Source organism: Telmatherina bonti (genome assembly GCF_933228915.1).
Source record: "Telmatherina bonti genome assembly, chromosome: 7".
In the NCBI taxonomy this organism is placed as follows: Eukaryota; Metazoa; Chordata; class Actinopteri; order Atheriniformes; family Telmatherinidae; genus Telmatherina; species Telmatherina bonti.
The window spans coordinates 1,867,408-1,891,953 of record NC_136625.1 but is presented as its reverse complement, the minus strand read 5'-3'; the positions used below and the strand labels follow the sequence as shown (position 1 = coordinate 1,891,953).

The 24,546-nt window shown below is 47.0% G+C and overlaps 2 protein-coding genes across 2 annotated transcripts in view; one reads left to right on the top strand and one right to left on the bottom strand.

Moving 5' to 3' along the window:
* The first annotated feature begins 805 nt into the window (after positions 1-805).
* sft2d3 (SFT2 domain containing 3) lies at positions 806-1,615 on the top strand. The gene has a single exon (XM_079244122.1). The coding sequence runs from the start codon at positions 818-820 to the stop codon at positions 1,478-1,480; it is 663 nt and encodes a 220-aa protein (XP_079100248.1). The 5' UTR covers positions 806-817; the 3' UTR covers positions 1,481-1,615.
* A 4,081-nt stretch (positions 1,616-5,696) lies between these two features.
* wdr33 (WD repeat domain 33) overlaps positions 5,697-24,546 on the bottom strand; it is a 136,050-nt gene continuing 117,200 nt past the window's right edge. Inside the window, 7 exon segments of the mRNA XM_079243357.1 lie at positions 5,697-7,446; positions 10,149-10,322; positions 10,713-10,870; positions 10,950-11,038; positions 11,040-11,253; positions 11,329-11,386; positions 11,456-12,130. Coding sequence (XP_079099483.1) covers positions 7,207-7,446; positions 10,149-10,322; positions 10,713-10,870; positions 10,950-11,038; positions 11,040-11,253; positions 11,329-11,386; positions 11,456-12,130 — 1,608 coding nt within the window. The 3' untranslated portion in view covers positions 5,697-7,206.

Here is a 24,546-nt window from a genome sequence, read left to right as displayed (position 1 = left end):
TTTTTGCCTGCTGTAAACGTGTTTATTCCTGCTGTAAACGTGTTTTTGCCTGCTGTAAACGTGTTTTTGCCTGCTGTAAACGTGTTTATTCCTGCTGTAAACGTGTTTATTCCTGCTGTAAACGTGTTTATTCCTGCTGTAAACGTGTTTTTGCCTGCTGTAAACGTGTTTATTCCTGCTGTAAACGTGTTTATGCCTGCTGTAAACGTGTTTATTCCTGCTGTAAACATGTTTTTGCCTGCTGTAAACGTGCTTTTGCCTGCTGTAAACGTGTTTATTCCTGCTGTAAACGTGTTTTTGCCTGCTGTAAACGTGTTTTTGCCTGCTGTAAACGTGTTTATTCCTGCTGTAAACGTGTTTATTCCTGCTGTAAACGTGTTTATTCCTGCTGTAAACATGTTTTTGCCTGCTGTAAACGTGTTTATTCCTGCTGTAAACGTGTTTATTCCTGCTGTAAACGTGTTTATGCCTGCTGTAAACGTGTTTATTCCTGCTGTAAACGTGTTTATGCCTGCTGTAAACGTGTTTATTCCTGCTGTAAACGTGTTGATTCCTGCTGTAAACGTGTTTATTCCTGCTGTAAACGTGTTTATTCCTGCTGTAAACGTGTTTATTCCTGCTGTAAACATGTTCATTCCTGGGAGTCTATGAGAATTTGCAGCCCCTAGCGGATAAAGGGGGAACTGCAGGTTTATTTACGTCCGCATCGGCTTCACTTTTAACCGCCGGAGGCTCCGCCCATCTTCTTACGTCATACACTGTCACAACCCACCGGAAGCTACACAAAGACAACGCAGCAGGACTTCCGGGCCAGGTGATGGCGGAACTCAACCGACAACTGCAGGACTACCTGGCTCAGTCCAAGGCTGGCGGCGCCAAGACCATTTCCCAATCCAGCTCCAGCACCACGGTGGACCTGGGGGACCCGGACCAGGTCCCCGGGAGCTGGTTCGGTCGGTGGTCCAGTCCGTGGTCCGGGCAGACCTCCGGGGGGAGCGGCGGGTTCTCCTGGCCCTGGTCCGCCGAGCCAGACCCCTGCCTGCCGGGGATGAGCCGCCGCCAGCGGCTCCTGGCCTCCGGCGTGTTCGTGTCCCTCTCCGCGCTGTGCTTCGGGCTGTCCGCGCTCTACGCGCCGCTGCTGCTGCTGTACGCGCGCAAGTTCGCGCTGCTCTGGTCGCTCGGTTCGCTGTTCGCCACCGCGGCCGCGGCGGTGCTGCGCGGCCCCAGCAGGCTGGCCGCGAGCCTGCCCTCCTCCCCCGGAGCCGCGGTGTACCTCTGCGCCCTGGGAGGGACGCTGTACGCGGCGCTCAGCCTCCGCAGCACCGTGCTGACGGCGCTGGGCGCCGCCGTGCAGGTCGCCGTCATCGCCGGCTTCGTGGTGTCGCTGCTGCCCGGAGGAAGCGCCGGGATCCGCCTGATGGGCGGCGTGGCGGCGTCCGCCATCAAGAGGACCGTCACCGGGAAAACTATGCCGATCTGACGGGGACTGGGAGCCCGGAGCGGGTCCGGGGATCGGGTCCGGGACTGGGAGCCCGGAGCGGGTCCGGGGATCGGGTCCGGGACTGGGAGCCCGGAGCGGGTCCGGGGATCGGGTCCGGGACTGGGAGCCCGGAGCGGGTCCGGGACTGGGAGCGACGACATTCCTCATATTTGGGACTTGTGACGTGGACGCCATGGCTGATTACGTCACCTGCAGACGTTTGGAGAACTGAGCCCTGAACGTGGACTCGCAGGAGACAAACCTGAAACCAGGCCGGACCGGGTTCCCAGACACTACGTTTTCTCATTCTGGTCCGGTTCTGATGAAGAGTTGATCATCATTTACAACCAAAACTTTATTTAAAAATGTGAAAAAGTTCAGATTTCAGGTTGAAAATGGACCCAGATACTGGTCCACAAGGAAAACCTGTAACTAAAGCAGGTCTGGAGGCGGTCCGGTTCTGCCGGGGACCAAACCGAGCCGAACATCTGGAAGTCTGTGCCGTTCCTGAACATCTGCATGTTTTTCACTGTTTTTATGGGAAATAAATATTTAAAAAAGTTTGGAGTAAAAACTGGTTGTTTCCTCATAAAACTTCCAATCCGACGGTTCGAGACGCTGCGTCAGTAAAACTTCATGTGGATCGTCTTCACCTCACTGTCTCCCCGCTTTGTCTGCAGTCCTCCCTTTCCTAGTGATCCTACATCTGTCCGTCTTCCTGAAGACATCTGTCCTCCTCCTCCTCCGTCCAGGTTCCTCCAGAAGGACCTCCTCCTCCTCCCTCCAGGTTCCTCCAGAAGGACCTCCTCCTCCTCCCTCCAGGTTCCTCCAGAAGGACCTCCTCCTCCTCCCTCCAGGTTCCTCCAGAAGGACCTCCTCCTCCTCCCTCCAGGTTCCTCCAGAAGGACCTCCTCCTCCTCCCTCCAGGTTCCTCCAGAAGGACCTCCTCCCGTCTTTCCTCCTCCGTCCAGGACACGAGTTTCTGGGTTTATAATTCTCGCCGTGTGTGAAAACGTCCGTAGGAAGACATCGGGGCTGCAGACCATGAGCTCCGTCCCACTCGGTATGAAAGTCCTAAACTGGATCCTGTTCTGATCAGGTTCTGATCCGACGGAATCTACCGAGAGCTCCAGCCAGTTTGCTCAGATTCCAGTTCAGAACTCCAAACATTGTATTCATGCTGTTGTACGACTTCTTCCTGCGCTCCGAGTCGTTCACCAGGCCGTCGGTAATACTCTGATGTGTTCCCGCCGGCGTTCCCGACGTTCCTTCATGCTCTGTAGATTCTCCGGGACACGCTTTGCGTCTCATGGTTGCTCTGTCAGACTGGCACCAGAAACTGCAGATTTTTCACATCGGTCTGGAACTGATGATAAAATTGTTTTAAGGAGTCAAACAGACGAACAGCCGTCGTGAGATCCACGTGGCCGTCGTGAGATCCACGTGGCCGTCGTGAGATCCACGTGGCCGTCGTGAGATCCACGTCGCCCGTCGTGAGATCCACGTGGCCGTCGTGAGATCCACGTGGCCGTCGTGAGATCCACGTCGCCCGTCGTGAGATCCACGTGGCCGTCGTGAGATCCACGTCGCCCGTCGTGAGATCCACGTCGCCCGTCGTGAGATCCACGTGGCCGTCGTGAGATCCACGTCGCCCGTCGTGAGATCCACGTCGCCCGTCGTGAGATCCACGTGGCCGTCGTGAGATCCACGTCGCCCGTCGTGAGATCCACGTGGCCGTCGTGAGATCCACGTCGCCCGTCGTGAGATCCACGTCGCCCGTCGTGAGATCCACGTGGCCGTCGTGAGATCCACGTCGCCCGTCGTGAGATCCACGTGGCCGTCGTGAGATCCACGTCGCCCGTCGTGAGATCCACGTGGCCGTCGTGAGATCCACGTCGCCGTCGTGAGATCCACGTGGCCGTCGTGAGATCCACGTCGCCGTCGTGAGATCCACGTCGCCCGTCGTGAGATCCACGTCGGCCGTCGTGAGATCCACGTGGCCGTCGTGAGATCCACGTCGCCCGTCGTGAGATCCACGTCGCCCGTCGTGAGATCCACGTGGCCGTCGTGAGATCCACGTGGCCGTCGTGAGATCCACGTGGCCGTCGTGAGATCCACGTCGCCGTCGTGAGATCCACGTCGCCCGTCGTGAGATCCACGTCGGCCGTCGTGAGATCCACGTGGCCGTCGTGAGATCCACGTCGCCCGTCGTGAGATCCACGTCGCCCGTCGTGAGATCCACGTGGCCGTCGTGAGATCCACGTGGCCGTCGTGAGATCCACGTGGCCGTCGTGAGATCCACGTCGCCGTCGTGAGATCCACGTCGGCCGTCGTGAGATCCACGTGTGAGATCCACGACATCCACGTCGGCCGTTTGGAGCGCTTCACCAGTTTGAGTCTGCTGGAGATGCAGAACCAAACCGTGCCAAGACATCTCCAGACCGGCCAAAGTGCTGAGTTTCACCTTCTCCTCCAGGATCACAGCAGATCCTTTCTTATCGCAGCTGAATTCCTGCAAAGGGCTTTACATGCAGAGCAGCTCCAGATTAAGGGATTTTACTTGATGTTTGCATTATTAGAGAATCTGTTCCGTCTGGGAGTGGAACCTGCACAAAGTGCATGTACGGACTGCAGCAGGGGATAAGCAGCATCCTGACAGCTGCTGACAGCCACCAGGTTAAGAGAACGTGCTGCACAGGGTATTTAGTTAATTCATGGATTCTTCTTCAGCCCGCTATGGCGCCCCGACATACGCCTGGCCTCTGCAGTATCTAAACTTAAACTGTCAAGCAGAGCAGGTACTGTAAAGAATCAGCTGGTCAGAGTGTGCAGATCAGGAGTAGCGTCCACAACCACGGAAAGTACTTTGCTTGCTGTTCCTCTGCAGCTCTTGTAGCTCTTGCCCGTGTGCTGGATTAGGGCCTCCCATGCGGTGGATGTGCTGCCCTGCCGGCCACACTTATTCATGTTCCCAGCAAGAAAAGGATCAAACTGAGAAACAACTTCCAGAAATCCAAGGAAGTGTGCCTTGTGTGGGGATCCATCTTCACCACGGGGCGGCAGGCCTCTCTCAACCAGCAACAACCTGTCTGAGCACCTCCCGCCTATCCCGCTTCCCTCCTGCCAGCTGTTGCACCAGTTTAGCGTCGCCATTCCCAGCGGCTGATGAGCGCCGAGGTAAAGCTAGCATACGGTTGCAGTGCTCCGATGCATCGGGATGTTTCCAGTCAGAGAAACCATAACAAACTGGGTTTTCTTTAGCGTAAATAGCATGCAGGGGAAACAGGATGTTCCCTGTGGATGGGGAACAGGTGATCTAGTCTCGGGACACTTTTCCCCATCTGCGAGATGACAGCACTTTACCGCCAAAGCCGCCATCATGGCCTGAAGCTGGATATTTGCTAACCCAACAACGCCGGGTCAGAGACCTGATAAATCCACTGCAAGTTCCCGCTGCTGCAGCTAGCTACCGCCGGCGGGCTAACAGTAGCCTCCTCCAGATCCGGACCCGGTTTCACTTCCACGTCGTCTTCTACAACTTCTTCATTTTCCTCTCGACTTGACGAAGAACGTGTCTGTAGAAGGAACACTACTAAACACGCACCCTTCTCCTCTCTTTCACTTCTGTTTAGAACAACTCTGGTCCTAAATGGTACGAGGTTGGGTACTGACTCTGGTCCAGTATCAGGTTCTGGTTCTGGTTGATCTCAGAGCTACTTTGATACTCTGGGTCACAGGATTCTGTTGGACAGGCTGGGAAACTGGACTTTCTGGAGTGGTGCTGAACTGGTTCAGGTCCTGTTAAAAAGGCCGGAGTACCAAGCTGCCTGAGGTTCTCCACAGGTCACGGCCACTCGCTCGGTGGGAACCAAACCCGCCGTACCAATTCTAGTCCACTTCTGGGATTTATCAAAACACGACTTGGCGGTAAAACGTCCCGACCTCCACGCCAACTCTGACCCCGGCGTACGACATCTGGAGAAACGGGAAACGGCGACACCAAAGGCAGGAAATAAAAAGAAATCTGATACATGTGTTCAAAATCCAATATAAACCTTTATACAGAATGCCGTACATTAACAGCATCTGCAAAAAAAAGAGAAAAAAAACTAAAAACTTACATTTGATGTTGTTCCTCCACCAATAAAACATCAACCACTAAAATCTGCTCTGAAACCAAGCAGTTCTACATGTTAGAAAAACCATTTCACACAGTTAAGTTGTACAGAAGCTGCATTAATCATAAAAGTCAAAATGAATAGTTGCATTAAAATGACGTGTCGCCATGACAACAGCCCATCATCAGGCTGCTCAGGTGTTTCCTCCACCTGCAGATACAGAACATGAAGTGATGGTTGGATATAAAATGCTCCCCAATGTGGCTTATCTGTCCCTGCTGGTGGACATGGAACATGGAGACTCTGGACTCCAGTCCGGCACCTTCCAAAGGGAAGGGACTGACAGGTCGGGTCCGCTCCTTTTCCCAACCCAGAGCAGAGGAACAGAACGATGTTCTCCACAGCCAGACGTGGTGTAGCGGCCATCGGGCAGATGGAGGCAGGTGGAGGTGCCTCCATGCCCAGGAGGAAACCTGTTGTACAGCTGCAGATGTCTGCAGATAGTGGAGACGCTACATAACATGCTACTAAATGGTAACGTGTCCCGTTCAGCTGCGACCAGCGCTGTTGTCTCCGACCTCCAACCATCATGTTGGAACCAAACTGCTGCCAAACGTCTAGAAGTGATGCAACACATCAGAGGTGGACAATTCTCATTTATTCACAAGTTTAGTCTCATTTCTGTCTTTATGTCTCCGTCTCCTGCACCTCCTCCTCTGCCAGGACACGCCTGCTGGGGGGACAAGGTGGACCAAGATGTCCTCTCTCCCTACATTTTACTGTCTGACCACTTTATTTGTCCTTTCTGGATAAGTCCGGTGGTCTGATGAGACGCTGACAGCATCTGTCCCCTGCTGACCTCCTCTGTCTTTCTGGTGGTGGTGATGTCCATCCCGTCTCCACCAGATAAAATACTTTTACATTTTACAGCTTTATCTGTTAGAATTTCTTCCTCATTTTCCAGAAAATTCCTCTTTTTTCCTGCAGAACCGTCATGGAAATGAGATGGATTCATATTCATCAGGGCGTCGGCCTGACCTTTTATGGCCAACATGTGGGCGTGGCCAGATGTTTCCTCACGTGGCAACATTTCCTGTTGATCCTGATTTATGAAGGAAACCGGCGTGGGACGGGCTGCTGTAGAAACCTGGAAGGTTCTCCTGGTTTCAGTACGGACGCCGTCTGGAGGCATCGTTGATACGCAGGGTTAAAAATCAGGCTCCAGAGACCAGACCACAGTCCAGACCGGAGGTTCGGGTCAGACAGGAAGGGGACCGGCGGATCGGGACCGGAGGTTCGGGTCAGACAGGAAGGGGACCGGCGGATCGGGACCGGAGGTTCGGGTCAGACAGGAAGGGGACCGGCGGATCGGGACCGGAGGTTCGGGTCAGACAGGAAGGGGACCGGCGGATCGGGACTGAATCTTTATTGTCCACCTCGGTGGAGACGTGAAAACACAAACACGTAGAAATCTGTTACAAAAAGCTGCAGACGAGCTGCGATACAAACACACATCAGTCTCTACATCTGTACACACCCCCTTTACCTGCCCGCCAGGTGTGTCGAGCCAGAACTCAACCTCATCAGGTCACAGGACCTAAAGTCAGTCTAGAGGTTTTTCAGCATCTGGCATAGGTATAGCGGAACCAGCAGGGAGACGAGGATCGTGGTAGGCTTTCCTGGCTGCCTGTTTTCAGGACTACCGACCCCGTCCCCCCCCCCTCGATGCTCCTCTTGGAGGTGGTCCTCCTCTTCTAGGACCTGGACCAGATCCGCCTCCAGGACCCCAGCCACCCCGTCCACCTCTACCAGATGAGCCGTAACCGCCATCGTCCCTCTGAGGACGACCTGCAGAGACATAAGGACAGAATCACTGAAAACTGAACATGGCGAAGAGCAACTTTATTAGTCCAACTGATGTTATTCTTAAATACAATCATTATTCCCATTCCCAACATTCCCATCATTATTCCCATCACTCCCACCAATATTCCCACCATTATTCCCATTACACCCAACAATATTCCCACCATTATTCCCATCACTCCCAACATTCCCATCATTATTCCCATCACTCCCCCCAATATTCCCACCATTATTCCCATTACACCCAACAATATTCCCATCATTATTCCCATCACTCCCCCCAATATTCCCACCATTATTCCCATTACACCCAACAATATTCCCACCATTATTCCCATCACTCCCAACATTCCCATCATTATTCCCATCACTCCCCCCAATATTCCCACCATTATTCCCATTACACCCACCAATATTCCCACCATTATTCCCATTACACCCAACAATATTCCCACCATTATTCCCATTACACCCACCAATATTCCCACCATTATTCCCATTACACCCAACAATATTCCCACCATTATTCCCATTACACCCAACAATATTCCCATCATTATTCCCATTACACCCAACAATATTCCCATCATTATTCCCATCACTCCCAACATTCCCATCATTATTCCCATCACTCCTACCAATATTCCCACCATTATTCCCATTACACCCAACAACATTCCCATCATTATTCCCATCACTCCCCCCAATATTCCCACCATTATTCCCATTACACCCAACAATATTCCCATCATTATTCCCATCACTCCCAACATTCCCATCATTATTCCCATCACTCCCCCCAATATTCCCACCATTATTCCCATCACTCCCCCCAATATTCCCACCATTATTCCCATTACACCCAACAATATTCCCATCATTATTCCCATCACTCCCACCAATATTCCCACCATTATTCCCATTACACCCACCAATATTCCCACCATTATTCCCATTACACCCAACAATATTCCCACCATTATTCCCATTACACCCAACAATATTCCCACCATTATTCCCATTACACCCAACAATATTCCCATCATTATTCCCATCACTCCCAACATTCCCATCATTATTCCCATCACTCCCCCCAATATTCCCACCATTATTCCCATTACACCCAACAATATTCCCATCATTATTCCCATCACTCCCAACATTCCCATCATTATTCCCATCACTCCCCCCAATATTCCCACCATTATTCCCATCACTCCCCCCAATATTCCCACCATTATTCCCATTACACCCAACAATATTCCCATCATTATTCCCATCACTCCCACCAATATTCCCACCATTATTCCCATCACTCCCCCCAATATTCCCACCATTATTCCCATTACACCCAACAATATTCCCATCATTATTCCCATCACTCCCCCCAATATTCCCACCATTATTCCCATTACACCCAACAATATTCCCATCATTATTCCCATCACTCCCACCAATATTCCCACCATTATTCCCATCACTCCCCCCAATATTCCCACCATTATTCCCATTACACCCAACAATATTCCCATCATTATTCCCATCACTCCCACCAATATTCCCACCATTATTCCCATTACACCCAACAATATTCCCACCATTATTCCCATTACACCCAACAATATTCCCACCATTATTCCCATTACACCCAACAATATTCCCACCATTATTCCCATTACACCCAACAATATTCCCATCATTATTCCCATCACTCCCAACATTCCCATCATTATTCCCATCACTCCCCCCAATATTCCCACCATTATTCCCATTACACCCAACAACATTCCCATCATTATTCCCATCACTCCCCCCAATATTCCCACCATTATTCCCATTACACCCAACAATATTCCCATCATTATTCCCATCACTCCCAACATTCCCATCATTATTCCCATCACTCCCCCCAATATTCCCACCATTATTCCCATCACTCCCCCCAATATTCCCACCATTATTCCCATTACACCCACCAATATTCCCATCATTATTCCCATCACTCCCACCAATATTCCCACCATTATTCCCATCACTCCCCCCAATATTCCCACCATTATTCCCATTACACCCAACAATATTCCCATCATTATTCCCATCACTCCCACCATTATTCCCATTACACCCAACAATATTCCCACCATTATTCCCATCACTCCCCCCAATATTCCCACCATTATTCCCATTACACCCACCAATATTCCCATCATTATTCCCATCACTCCCCCCAATATTCCCATCATTATTCCCATCACTCCCCCCAATATTCCCACCATTATTCCCATTACACCCAACAATATTCCCACCATTATTCCCATCACTCCCACCAATCTTTGCAACAGGAACAGGAATAAATACTTGAGGTGAACTTCAGTGATACACATGCTGTCGGCACGGCAGTTCATTGTGGAATCGATGGCGCTTCGGGAGAAACCCTCAACAACAGACCATCTTCCAGCGGGACCAGCTGAACACTGGGTCCTGATGACGTCTTTCATTCCTCAAACAAACTACACCAGAGTGTGGTTGCCTAGCAACGCTGATACTCCATCATTCCCATCTTACAGACTGAAGTCTGGACCTTTTCTTCCTTCACGAAGTTTTCAGATTAACGATAAAAACTAAAAATGTTTTTCAAATAAAAGTAATATTTGTGACAAAGATGTGCTGGATGTGTCCGGTACCTCCATCCACTCCGGGGGACTCGCGTTCCCGTGGGTCTCCAGTTCCGGGTCCGTCTTGCCACGGACGCTTACGCGGTGGCAGAGACGCCATGTCCATCCCCTGCAGAGAAGAGGGACGCTCTCGTCCAGCTGGAGATGAGCCATCGTGCTGACCATCCCGATAACCGTCGTGACCTGCAACGGACAAGAGGACGCCAGCTGTCAGAACCAGAACCCAGCAGAGATCCACTCTACGGACCAGGTTCAGGAAACTCTGGTTCAGAGTCAGAGTTCTGTTACGTCATCATGAGTTCCCGTGGTAACGAGAACTGGGCTGGTCCGGACCAGGATCACCGTTCAGTGGAGTTACAGTTGTTCCCAAATCCATCCCCAGAACCGCCCCAGATCGCAACCAGAACTCCTGGATCAGCCTCTGGTTCCCAACAGAAGAACCAGAACCAGATCTGGGTCCAGATTTGTTCTTGGACCCGGACCGGTTCTGTTCTGGTTTTTACATTGAGTTGGCTCTGGCTCCGCCCACATGACCCCTCTCAGGACCTTCGGTCTCCTGACCCGGTTTCTCACCTCCTCTTTGTGGACCTCCTGCTCGTGGCGGTCTCCCTCGGCCCACGGTGTCCCAGCCTCGCCCCATCTCCTCTGACCCATCGAAGTCCTCTTCCTGGCCGCCATACTCATCGGTGTAACCCCGACTTCCGGGCCGACCCGGGCCACCGCCTCGGAACCTGGACCGGCATCCAGCACAGGTCAGACACAGAACCAGGTTCAGTAGCCAGGTCACAGCTTCCCTCTCAGGTACCTCACCTATCATCCCTCCGTCCTCTGAACTCCCCCCCGCCAAACCGCTCATCAGGGCCCCAGTTGCCCCCGCCCCCACCTCCTCCTCGGTGTCCTCCTCGGTGCCCCCCTCCCGCCTGGTACCCGGGACCGGGTCTCCAGACCTCCTCTCCTCTGCCATGGAAGTCCTGTCCGCCATCAAAGTCCTGTGGTCCCCGTCGTCCCTGCTGGTTTCCCTCCCAGTAAGGTCCGGAACCCTGGTCTGGTCCTCCAGGGCCTTGCCGGTCGGGGGGGCCCATGTGGTGGTTGGGTGGAGGCCCCCGGGGGTCTCCTTGATGTGTGGAGAGAAGAGTTGCGTTACCAGACAGAATGGGGCCCTGAGGGGGAAAACTAACAGTGTTCTTACCTTTGCTGCTGGGGCCCTGCTGGCCCATCCCATGCATCATGGGCCCCGAGTTCTGACCCTGCAGAGACCAGAACCAGTTAGTCCACCCGGTCCACACCGGTCCTGCAGACCCACCTCAGCAACTCACCTGATGCTGCATGTAGAGCGGCTCTTGCATGTTTCCATGGGCCCCCTGCATGTTTCCTGGGGGCCCCTGCATACTACCAGGTGGTCCATGCATCCCTCCTGGGGGGCCCTGCATGTTGCCCATCCCATAGCTACTGGGCATGTTACCATGTGTCCTGGGTGGGGGGCCCATCATCCCACCCTGCACAGGGCCCTGGGGGCCCATCATGTTTCCTTGAGGTGGCATCATTCCCCCCTGAGGTGGAGGACCCTGAGAGTCTCTCGGAACCATTCCTCGAGGAGGGGGTCCCATCATCCCACCGGGAGGGCCCTGCATGCCTCTGGGTCCCATACCGTGAGGTCCTTGCGGGCCCATATTTCTGGGAGGGCCAGTGTGTCTCTGCGGCCCTTGCATGTCTGAGGGTCCCATCATGCTCTGCGACACCCCCTGGTGTGACTGGGGTCCAGAAGGGGGTCCCATCTGTCCAGACGGCATGAAGGAAGGCTGCATGCCTCCTGGGCCCATGGGGGGCCCTATGCTGTTGGGCATCTGTTGAGGCATGTTTGGACCAAAGCCCTGCTGGCCTGGAGGCATGGGCCCCCCAGGGCCACCAGGACCAGAGAACGGGGGCATGGAGCAAGGTCCCTGCGGGGGTCCCAAGTTAGCATCAGGATTCATCTGGTTCATCTTCATTTGCTGCAGAGACACAGAACTTAGTCACTGGTTCTAACCGGTTCCACCACAGTGTAACTGGTTCTAACTAGTTAACCTTCATGCTAATGGTTGCAAACCGGTTCCACCACAGCATCACTGGTTCTAACTAGTTTAACCTTCATGCTAATGGTTGTAAACCGGTTCCACCACAGTGTAACTGGTTCTAACTAGTTAAACCTTCATGCTAATGGTTGTAAACCGGTTCCACTACAGTGTAACTGGTTCTAACTAGTTTAACCTTCATGCTAATGGTTGTAAACCGGTTCCACTACAGTGTAACTGGTTCTAACTAGTTTAACCTTCATGCTAATGGTTGTAACCTGGTTCCACCACAGTGTAACTGGTTCTAACTAGTTAAACCTTCATGCTAATGGTTGTAACCTGGTTCCACCACAGTGTAACTGGTTCTAACTAGTTTAACCTTCATGCTAATGGTTGTAACCTGGTTCCACCACAGTGTAACTGGTTCTAACTAGTTAAACCTTCATGCTAATGGTTGTAACCTGGTTCTACCACAGCGTCACTGGTTCTAACTAGTTTAACGTTCATGCTAATGGTTGTAACCTGGTTCCACCACAGTGTAACTGGTTCTAACTAGTTTAACCTTCATGCTAATGGTTGTAACCTGGTTCCACCACAGTGTAACTGGTTCTAACTAGTTAAACCTTCATGCTAATGGTTGTAACCTGGTTCTACCACAGCGTCACTGGTTCTAACTAGTTTAACCTTCATGCTAATGGTTGTAAACCGGTTCCACCACAGTGTAACTGGTTCTAAATAGTTAAACCTTCATGCTAATGGTTGTAAACCGGTTCCACCACAGCGTAACTGGTTCTAACTAGTTTAACCTTCATGCTAATGGTTGTAACCTGGTTCCACCACAGTGTAACTGGTTCTAACTAGTTTAACCTTCATGCTAATGGTTGTAAACCGGTTCCACCACAGTGTAACTGGTTCTAACTAGTTAAACCTTCATGCTAATGGTTGTAAACCGGTTCCACAACAATGTCACTGAGTCTAACTAGTTTAACTTCATGTTAATGGTTGTAACCTGGTTCCACCACAGTGTAACTGGTTCTAACTAGTTTAACCTTCATGCTAATGGTTGTAACCTGGTTCCACCACAGCATCAGTGGTTCTAACTAGTTTAACCTTCATGCTAATGGTTGTAACCTGGTTCCACCACAGTGTAACTGGTTCTAACTAGTTAAACCTTCATGCTAATGGTTGTAACCTGGTTCCACCACAGTGTAACTGGTTCTAACTAGTTAAACCTTCATGCTAATGGTTTTAACCTGGTTCCACCACAGTGTAACTGGTTCTAACTAGTTAAACCTTCATGCTAATGGTTGTAAACCGGTTCCACCACAGCATCACTGGGTCTAACTAGTTTAACCTTCATGCTAATGGTTGTAACCTGGTTCCACCACAGTGTAACTGGTTCTAACTAGTTAAACCTTCATGCTAATGGTTGTAACCTGGTTCCACTACAGTGTAACTGGTTCTAACTAGTTAAACCTTCATGCTAATGGTTGTAAACCGGTTCCACCACAATGTCACTGAGTCTAACTAGTTTAACTCCATGCTAATGGTTGTAACCTGGTTCCACCACAGTGTAACTGGTTCTAACTAGTTTAACCTTCATGCTAATGGTTGTAACCTGGTTCCACCACAGTGTAACTGGTTCTAACTAGTTAAACCTTCATGCTAATGGTTGTAACCTGGTTCCACCACAGTGTAACTGGTTCTAACTAGTTAAACCTTCATGCTAATGGTTGTAACCTGGTTCCACCACAGTGTAACTGGTTCTAACTAGTTTAACCTTCATGCTAATAGTTGTAACCTGGTTCCACCACAGTGTAACTGGTTCTAACTAGTTTAACCTTCATGCTAATGGTTGTAAACCGGTTCCACCACAGTGTAACTGGTTCTAACTAGTTAAACCTTCATGCTAATGGTTGTAACCTGGTTCCACCACAGTGTAACTGGTTCTAACTAGTTTAACCTTCATGCTAATGGTTGTAAACCGGTTCCACCACAGCGTCACTGGTTCTAACTAGTTTAACCTTCATGCTAATGGTTGTAACCTGGTTCCACCACAGTGTAACTGGTTCTAACTAGTTAAACCTTCATGCTAATGGTTGTAAACCGGTTCCACCACAGCATCACTAGTTCTAACTAGTTTAACCTTCATGCTAATGGTTGTAACCTGGTTCCACCACAGTGTAACTGGTTCTAACTAGGTTAACCTTCATGCTAATGGTTGTAACCTGGTTCCACCACAGTGTAACTGGTTCTAACTAGTTAAACCTTCATGCTAATGGTTGTAACCTGGTTCCACCACAGTGTAACTGGTTCTAACTAGTTAAACCTTCATGCTAATGGTTGTAAACCGGTTCCACCACAGCGTCACTGGTTCTAACTAGTTAAACCTTCATGCTAATGGTTGTAACCTGGTTCCACCACAGTGTAACTGGTTCTAACTAGTTTAACCTTCATGCTAATGGTTGTAACCTGGTTCCACCACAGTGTAACTGGTTCTAACTAGTTAAACCTTCATGCTAATGGTTGTAACCTGGTTCCACCACAGTGTAACTGGTTCTAACTAGTTAAACCTTCATGCTAATGGTTGTAACCTGGTTCCACCACAGTGTAACTGGTTCTAACTAGTTTAACCTTCATGCTAATGGTTGTAAACCGGTTCCACCACAGTGTAACTGGTTCTAACTAGTTAAACCTTCATGCTAATGGTTGTAACCTGGTTCCACCACAGTGTAACTGGTTCTAACTAGTTAAACCTTCATGCTAATGGTTGTAACCTGGTTCCACCACAGCATCACTGGTTCTAACTAGTTTAACCTTCATGCTAATGGTTGTAACCTGGTTCCACCACAGTGTAACTGGTTCTAACTAGTTAAACCTTCATGCTAATGGTTGTAACCTGGTTCCACCACAGTGTAACTGGTTCTAACTAGTTAAACCTTCATGCTAATGGTTGTAACCTGGTTCCACTACAGTGTAACTGGTTCTAACTAGTTAAACCTTCATGCTAATGGTTGTAAACCGGTTCCACCACAATGTCACTGAGTCTAACTAGTTTAACTTCATGCTAATGGTTGTAACCTGGTTCCACCACAGTGTAACTGGTTCTAACTAGTTTAACCTTCATGCTAATGGTTGTAACCTGGTTCCACCACAGTGTAACTGGTTCTAACTAGTTAAACCTTCATGCTAATGGTTGTAACCTGGTTCCACCACAGTGTAACTGGTTCTAACTAGTTAAACCTTCATGCTAATGGTTGTAACCTGGTTCCACCACAGTGTAACTGGTTCTAACTAGTTAAACCTTCATGCTAATAGTTGTAACCTGGTTCCACCACAGTGTAACTGGTTCTAACTAGTTTAACCTTCATGCTAATGGTTGCAAACCGGTTCCACCACAGTGTAACTGGTTCTAACTAGTTAAACCTTCATGCTAATGGTTGTAACCTGGTTCCACCACAGTGTAACTGGTTCTAACTAGTTAAACCTTCATGCTAATGGTTGTAAACCGGTTCCACCACAGCGTCACTGGTTCTAACTAGTTTAACCTTCATGCTAATGGTTGTAACCTGGTTCCACCACAGTGTAACTGGTTCTAACTAGTTAAACCTTCATGCTAATGGTTGTAAACCGGTTCCACCACAGCATCACTGGTTCTAACTAGTTTAACCTTCATGCTAATGGTTGTAACCTGGTTCCACCACAGTGTAACTGGTTCTAACTAGGTTAACCTTCATGCTAATGGTTGTAACCTGGTTCCACCACAGTGTAACTGGTTCTAACTAGTTAAACCTTCATGCTAATGGTTGTAACCTGGTTCCACCACAGTGTAACTGGTTCTAACTAGTTAAACCTTCATGCTAATGGTTGTAAACCGGTTCCACCACAGCGTCACTGGTTCTAACTAGTTTAACCTTCATGCTAATGGTTGTAACCTGGTTCCACCACAGTGTAACTGGTTCTAACTAGTTAAACCTTCATGCTAATGGTTGTAACCTGGTTCCACCACAGTGTAACTGGTTCTAACTAGTTAAACCTTCATGCTAATGGTTGTAACCTGGTTCCACCACAGTGTAACTGGTTCTAACTAGTTAAACCTTCATGCTAATGGTTGTAACCTGGTTCCACCACAGTGTAACTGGTTCTAACTAGTTAAACCTTCATGCTAATGGTTGTAACCTGGTTCCACAGCATCACTGGTTCTAACTAGTTTAACCTTCATGCTAATGGTTGTAACCTGGTTCCACCACAGTGTAACTGGTTCTAACTAGTTAAACCTTCATGCTAATGGTTGTAACCTGGTTCCACCACAGTGTAACTGGTTCTAACTAGTTTAACCTTCATGCTAATAGTTGTAACCTGGTTCCACCACAGTGTAACTGGTTCTAACTAGTTAAACCTTCATGCTAATGGTTGTAACCTGGTTCCACCACAGCATCACTGGTTCTAACTAGTTTAACCTTCATGCTAATGGTTGTAACCTGGTTCCACCACAGTGTAACTGGTTCTAACTAGTTAAACCTTCATGCTAATGGTTGTAACCTGGTTCCACCACAGTGTAACTGGTTCTAACTAGTTTAACCTTCATGCTAATGGTTGTAACCTGGTTCCACCACAGTGTAACTGGTTCTAACTAGTTAAACCTTCATGCTAATGGTTGTAACCTGGTTCCACCACAGTGTAACTGGTTCTAACTAGTTAAACCTTCATGCTAATGGTTGTAACCTGGTTCCACCACAGTGTAACTGGTTCTAACTAGTTAAACCTTCATGCTAATGGTTGTAACCTGGTTCCACCACAGTGTAACTGGTTCTAACTAGTTAAACCTTCATGCTAATAGTTGTAACCTGGTTCCACCACAGTGTAACTGGTTCTAACTAGTTAAACCTTCATGCTAATGGTTGTAACCTGGTTCCACCACAGCATCACTGGTTCTAACTAGTTTAACCTTCATGCTAATGGTTGTAACCTGGTTCCACCACAGTGTAACTGGTTCTAACTAGTTAAACCTTCATGCTAATGGTTGTAACCTGGTTCCACCACAGTGTAACTGGTTCTAACTAGTTAAACCTTCATGCTAATGGTTGTAACCTGGTTCCACTACAGTGTAACTGGTTCTAACTAGTTAAACCTTCATGCTAATGGTTGTAAACCGGTTCCACCACAATGTCACTGAGTCTAACTAGTTTAACTTCATGCTAATGGTTGTAACCTGGTTCCACCACAGTGTAACTGGTTCTAACTAGTTTAACCTTCATGCTAATGGTTGTAACCTGGTTCCACCACAGTGTAACTGGTTCTAACTAGTTTAACCTTCATGCTAATGGTTGTAACCTGGTTCCACCACAGTGTAACTGGTTCTAACTAGTTAAACCTTCATGCTAATGGTTGTAACCTGGTTCCACCACAGTGTAACTGGTTCTAACTAGTTAAACCTTCATGCTAATGGTTGTAACCTGGTTCCACCACAGTGTAACTGGTTCTAACTAGTTAAACCTTCATGCTAATAGTTGTAACCTGGTTCCACCACAGTGTAACTGGTTCTAACTAGTTTAACCTTCATGCTAATGGTTGCAAACCGGTTCCACCACAGTGTAACTGGTTCTAACTAGTTAAACCTTCATGCTAATGGTTGTAACCTGGTTCCACCACAGTGTAACTGGTTCTAACTAGTTAAACCTTCATGCTAATGGTTGTAAACCGGTTCCACCACAGCGTCACTGGTTCTAACTAGTTAAACCTTCATGCTAATGGTTGTAACCTGGTTCCACCACAGTGTAACTGGTTCTAACTAGTTTAACCTTCATGCTAATGGTTGTAACCTGGTTCCACCACAGTGTAACTGGTTCTAACTAGTTTAACCTTCATGCTAATGGTTGTAACCTGGTTCCACCACAGTGTAACTGGTTCTAACTAGTTAAACCTTCATGCTAATGGTTGTAACCTGGTTCCACCACAGTGTAACTGGTTCTAACTAGTTAAACCTTCATGCTAATAGTTGTAACCTGGTTCCACCACAGTGTAACTGGTTCTAACTAGTTAAACCTTCATGCTAATGGTTGTAAACCGGTTCCACCACAGCGTCACTGGTTCTAACTAGTTTAACCTTAATGCTAATGGTTGTAACCTGGTTCCACCACAGTGTAACTGGTTCTAACTAGTTTAACCTTCATGCTAATGGTTGTAACCTGGTTCCACCACAGTGTAACTGGTTCTAACTAGTTTAACCTTCATGCTAATGGTTGTAAACCGGTTCTACCACAATGTAACTGGTTCTAACTAGTTTAACCTTCATGCTAATGGTTGTAACCTGGTTCCACCACAGTGTAACTGGTTCTAACTAGTTTAACCTTCATGCTAATGGTTGTAACCTGGTTCCACCACAGCATCACTGGTTCTAACTAGTTTAACCTTCATGCTAATGGTTGTAACCTGGTTCCACCACAGTGTAACTGGTTCTAACTAGTTAAACCTTCATGCTAATGGTTGTAACCTGGTTCCACCACAGTGTAACTGGTTCTAACTAGTTTAACCTTCATGCTAATAGTTGTAACCTGGTTCCACCACAGTGTAACTGGTTCTAACTAGTTAAACCTTCATGCTAATGGTTGTAACCTGGTTCCACCACAGCATCACTGGTTCTAACTAGTTTAACCTTCATGCTAATGGTTGTAACCTGGTTCCACCACAGTGTAACTGGTTCTAACTAGTTAAACCTTCATGCTAATGGTTGTAACCTGGTTCCACCACAGTGTAACTGGTTCTAACTAGTTTAACCTTCATGCTAATGGTTGTAACCTGGTTCCACCACAGTGTAACTGGTTCTAACTAGTTAAACCTTCATGCTAATGGTTGTAACCTGGTTCCACCACAGTGTAACTGGTTCTAACTAGTTAAACCTTCATGCTAATGGTTGTAACCTGGTTCCACCACAGTGTAACTGGTTCTAACTAGTTAAACCTTCATGCTAATGGTTGTAACCTGGTTCCACCACAGTGTAACTGGTTCTAACTAGTTAAACCTTCATGCTAATAGTTGTAACCTGGTTCCACCACAGTGTAACTGGTTCTAACTAGTTAAACCTTCATGCTAATGGTTGTAACCTGGTTCCACCACAGCATCACTGGTTCTAACTAGTTTAACCTTCATGCTAATGGTTGTAACCTGGTTCCACCACAGTGTAACTGGTTCTAACTAGTTAAACCTTCATGCTAATGGTTGTAACCTGGTTCCACCACAGTGTAACTGGTTCTAACTAGTTAAACCTTCATGCTAATGGTTGTAACCTGGTTCCACTACAGTGTAACTGGTTCTAACTAGTTAAACCTTCATGCTAATGGTTGTAAACCGGTTCCACCACAATGTCACTGAGTCTAACTAGTTTAACTTCATGCTAATGGTTGTAACCTGGTTCCACCACAGTGTAACTGGTTCTAACTAGTTTAACCTTCATGCTAATGGTTGTAACCTGGTTCCACCACAGTGTAACTGGTTCTAACTAGTTTAACCTTCATGCTAATGGTTGTAACCTGGTTCCACCACAGTGTAACTGGTTCTAACTAGTTAAACCTTCATGCTAATGGTTGTAACCTGGTTCCACCACAGTGTAACTGGTTCTAACTAGTTAAACCTTCATGCTAATGGTTGTAACCTGGTTCCACCACAGTGTAACTGGTTCTAACTAGTTAAACCTTCATGCTAATAGTTGTAACCTGGTTCCACCACAGTGTAACTGGTTCTAACTAGTTTAACCTTCATGCTAATGGTTGCAAACCGGTTCCACCACAGTGTAACTGGTTCTAACTAGTTAAACCTTCATGCTAATGGTTGTAACCTGGTTCCACCACAGTGTAACTGGTTCTAACTAGTTAAACCTTCATGCTAATGGTTGTAAACCGGTTCCACCACAGCGTCACTGGTTCTAACTAGTTAAACCTTCATGCTAATGGTTGTAACCTGGTTCCACCACAGTGTAACTGGTTCTAACTAGTTTAACCTTCATGCTAATGGTTGTAACCTGGTTCCACCACAGTGTAACTGGTTCTAACTAGTTTAACCTTCATGCTAATGGTTGTAACCTGGTTCCACCACAGTGTAACTGGTTCTAACTAGTTAAACCTTCATGCTAATGGTTGTAACCTGGTTCCACCACAGTGTAACTGGTTCTAACTAGTTAAACCTTCATGCTAATAGTTGTAACCTGGTTCCACCACAGTGTAACTGGTTCTAACTAGTTAAACCTTCATGCTAATGGTTGTAAACCGGTTCCACCACAGCGTCACTGGTTCTAACTAGTTTAACCTTAATGCTAATGGTTGTAACCTGGTTCCACCACAGTGTAACTGGTTCTAACTAGTTTAACCTTCATGCTAATGGTTGTAACCTGGTTCCACCACAGTGTAACTGGTTCTAACTAGTTTAACCTTCATGCTAATGGTTGTAAACCGGTTCTACCACAATGTAACTGGTTCTAACTAGTTTAACCTTCATGCTAATGGTTGTAACCTGGTTCCACCACAGTGTAACTGGTTCTAACTAGTTTAACCTTCATGCTAATGGTTGTAACCTGGTTCCACCACAGCATCACAGGTTCTAACTACTTTAACCTTCATGCTAATGGTTGTAACCTGGTTCCACCACAGTGTAACTGGTTCTAACTAGTTAAACCTTCATGCTAATGGTTGTAACCTGGTTCCACCACAGTGTAACTGGTTCTAACTAGTTAAACCTTCATGCTAATGGTTGTAAACCGGTTCCACAACAATGTCACTGAGTCTAACTAGTTTAACTTCATGCTAATGGTTGTAACCTGGTTCCACCACAGTGTAACTGGTTCTAACTAGTTAAACCTTCATGCTAATAGTTGTAACCTGGTTCCACCACAGTGTAACTGGTTCTAACTAGTTAAACCTTCATGCTAATGGTTGTAACCTGGTTCCACCACAGCATCACTGGTTCTAACTAGTTTAACCTTCATGCTAATGGTTGTAACCTGGTTCCACCACAGTGTAACTGGTTCTAACTAGTTAAACCTTCATGCTAATGGTTGTAACCTGGTTCCACCACAGTGTAACTGGTTCTAACTAGTTTAACCTTCATGCTAATGGTTGTAACCTGGTTCCACCACAGTGTAACTGGTTCTAACTAGTTAAACCTTCATGCTAATGGTTGTAACCTGGTTCCACCACAGTGTAACTGGTTCTAACTAGTTAAACCTTCATGCTAATGGTTGTAACCTGGTTCCACCACAGTGTAACTGGTTCTAACTAGTTAAACCTTCATGCTAATGGTTGTAACCTGGTTCCACCACAGTGTAACTGGTTCTAACTAGTTAAACCTTCATGCTAATAGTTGTAACCTGGTTCCACCACAGTGTAACTGGTTCAAACTAGTTAAACCTTCATGCTAATGGTTGTAACCTGGTTCCACCACAGCATCACTGGTTCTAACTAGTTTAACCTTCATGCTAATGGTTGTAACCTGGTTCCACCACAGTGTAACTGGTTCTAACTAGTTAAACCTTCATGCTAATGGTTGTAACCTGGTTCCACCACAGTGTAACTGGTTCTAACTAGTTAAACCTTCATGCTAATGGTTGTAACCTGGTTCCACTACAGTGTAACTGGTTCTAACTAGTTAAACCTTCATGCTAATGGTTGTAAACCGGTTCCACCACAATGTCACTGAGTCTAACTAGTTTAACTTCATGCTAATGGTTGTAACCTGGTTCCACCACAGTGTAACTGGTTCTAACTAGTTTAACCTTCGTGCTAATGGTTGTAAACTGGTTCTACCACAGTGTAACTGGTTCTAACTAGTTTAACCTTCATGCTAATGGTTGTAACCTGGTTCCACCACAGTGTAACTGGTTCTAACTAGTTAAACCTTCATGCTAATGGTTGTAACCTGGTTCCACCACAGTGTAACTGGTTCTAACTAGTTAAACCTTCATGCTAATGGTTGTAACCTGGTTCCACCACAGTGTAACTGGTTCTAACTAGTTAAACCTTCATGCTAATAGTTGTAACCTGGTTCCACCACAGTGTAACTGGTTCTAACTAGTTTAACCTTCATGCTAATGGTTGCAAACCGGTTCCACCACAGTGTAACTGGTTCTAACTAGTTAAACCTTCATGCTAATGGTTGTAACCTGGTTCCACCACAGTGTAACTGGTTCTAACTAGTTAAACCTTCATGCTAATGGTTGTAAACCGGTTCCACCACAGCGTCACTGGTTCTAACTAGTTAAACCTTCATGCTAATGGTTGTAACCTGGTTCCACCACAGTGTAACTGGTTCTAACTAGTTTAACCTTCATGCTAATGGTTGTAACCTGGTTCCACCACAGTGTAACTGGTTCTAACTAGTTTAACCTTCATGCTAATGGTTGTAACCTGGTTCCACCACAGTGTAACTGGTTCTAACTAGTTAAACCTTCATGCTAATGGTTGTAACCTGGTTCCACCACAGTGTAACTGGTTCTAACTAGTTAAACCTTCATGCTAATAGTTGTAACCTGGTTCCACCACAGTGTAACTGGTTCTAACTAGTTAAACCTTCATGCTAATGGTTGTAAACCGGTTCCACCACAGCGTCACTGGTTCTAACTAGTTTAACCTTAATGCTAATGGTTGTAACCTGGTTCCACCACAGTGTAACTGGTTCTAACTAGTTTAACCTTCATGCTAATGGTTGTAACCTGGTTCCACCACAGTGTAACTGGTTCTAACTAGTTTAACCTTCATGCTAATGGTTGTAAACCGGTTCTACCACAATGTAACTGGTTCTAACTAGTTTAACCTTCATGCTAATGGTTGTAACCTGGTTCCACCACAGTGTAACTGGTTCTAACTAGTTTAACCTTCATGCTAATGGTTGTAACCTGGTTCCACCACAGCATCACAGGTTCTAACTACTTTAACCTTCATGCTAATGGTTGTAACCTGGTTCCACCACAGTGTAACTGGTTCTAACTAGTTAAACCTTCATGCTAATGGTTGTAACCTGGTTCCACCACAGTGTAACTGGTTCTAACTAGTTAAACCTTCATGCTAATGGTTGTAAACCGGTTCCACAACAATGTCACTGAGTCTAACTAGTTTAACTTCATGCTAATGGTTGTAACCTGGTTCCACCACAGTGTAACTGGTTCTAACTAGTTTAACCTTCATGCTAATGGTTGTAACCTGGTTCCACCACAGTGTAACTGGTTCTAACTAGTTAAACCTTCATGCTAATGGTTGTAACCTGGTTCCACCACAGTGTAACTGGTTCTAACTAGTTAAACCTTCATGCTAATGGTTGTAACCTGGTTCCACCACAGTGTAACTGGTTCTAACTAGTTAAACCTTCATGCTAATGGTTGTAACCTGGTTCCACCACAGTGTAACTGGTTCTAACTAGTTAAACCTTCATGCTAATAGTTGTAACCTGGTTCCACCACAGTGTAACTGGTTCTAACTAGTTAAACCTTCATGCTAATGGTTGTAACCTGGTTCCACCACAGCATCACTGGTTCTAACTAGTTTAACCTTCATGCTAATGGTTGTAACCTGGTTCCACTACAGTGTAACTGGTTCTAACTAGTTAAACCTTCATGCTAATGGTTGTAACCTGGTTCCACCACTGTGTAACTGGTTCTAACTAGTTAAACCTTCATGCTAATGGTTGTAAACCGGTTCCACAACAATGTCACTGAGTCTAACTAGTTTAACTTCATGCTAATGGTTGTAACCTGGTTCCACCACAGTGTAACTGGTTCTAACTAGTTTAACCTTCATGCTAATGGTTGTAACCTGGTTCCACCACAGTGTAACTGGTTCTAACTAGTTAAACCTTCATGCTAATGGTTGTAACCTGGTTCCACCACAGTGTAACTGGTTCTAACTAGTTAAACCTTCATGCTAATGGTTGTAACCTGGTTCCACCACAGTGTAACTGGTTCTAACTAGTTAAACCTTCATGCTAATGGTTGTAACCTGGTTCCACCACAGTGTAACTGGTTCTAACTAGTTAAACCTTCATGCTAATAGTTGTAACCTGGTTCCACCACAGTGTAACTGGTTCTAACTAGTTAAACCTTCATGCTAATGGTTGTAACCTGGTTCCACCACAGCATCACTGGTTCTAACTAGTTTAACCTTCATGCTAATGGTTGTAACCTGGTTCCACCACAGTGTAACTGGTTCTAACTAGTTAAACCTTCATGCTAATGGTTGTAACCTGGTTCCACCACAGTGTAACTGGTTCTAACTAGTTTAACCTTCATGCTAATGGTTGTAACCTGGTTCCACCACAGTGTAACTGGTTCTAACTAGTTAAACCTTCATGCTAATGGTTGTAACCTGGTTCCACCA

Coding starts and splice junctions, on each gene's coding strand:
- sft2d3 (XM_079244122.1), top strand. CDS start 818: ATGGCGGAACTCAACCGACAACTGCAGGACTACCTGGCTCAGTCCAAG.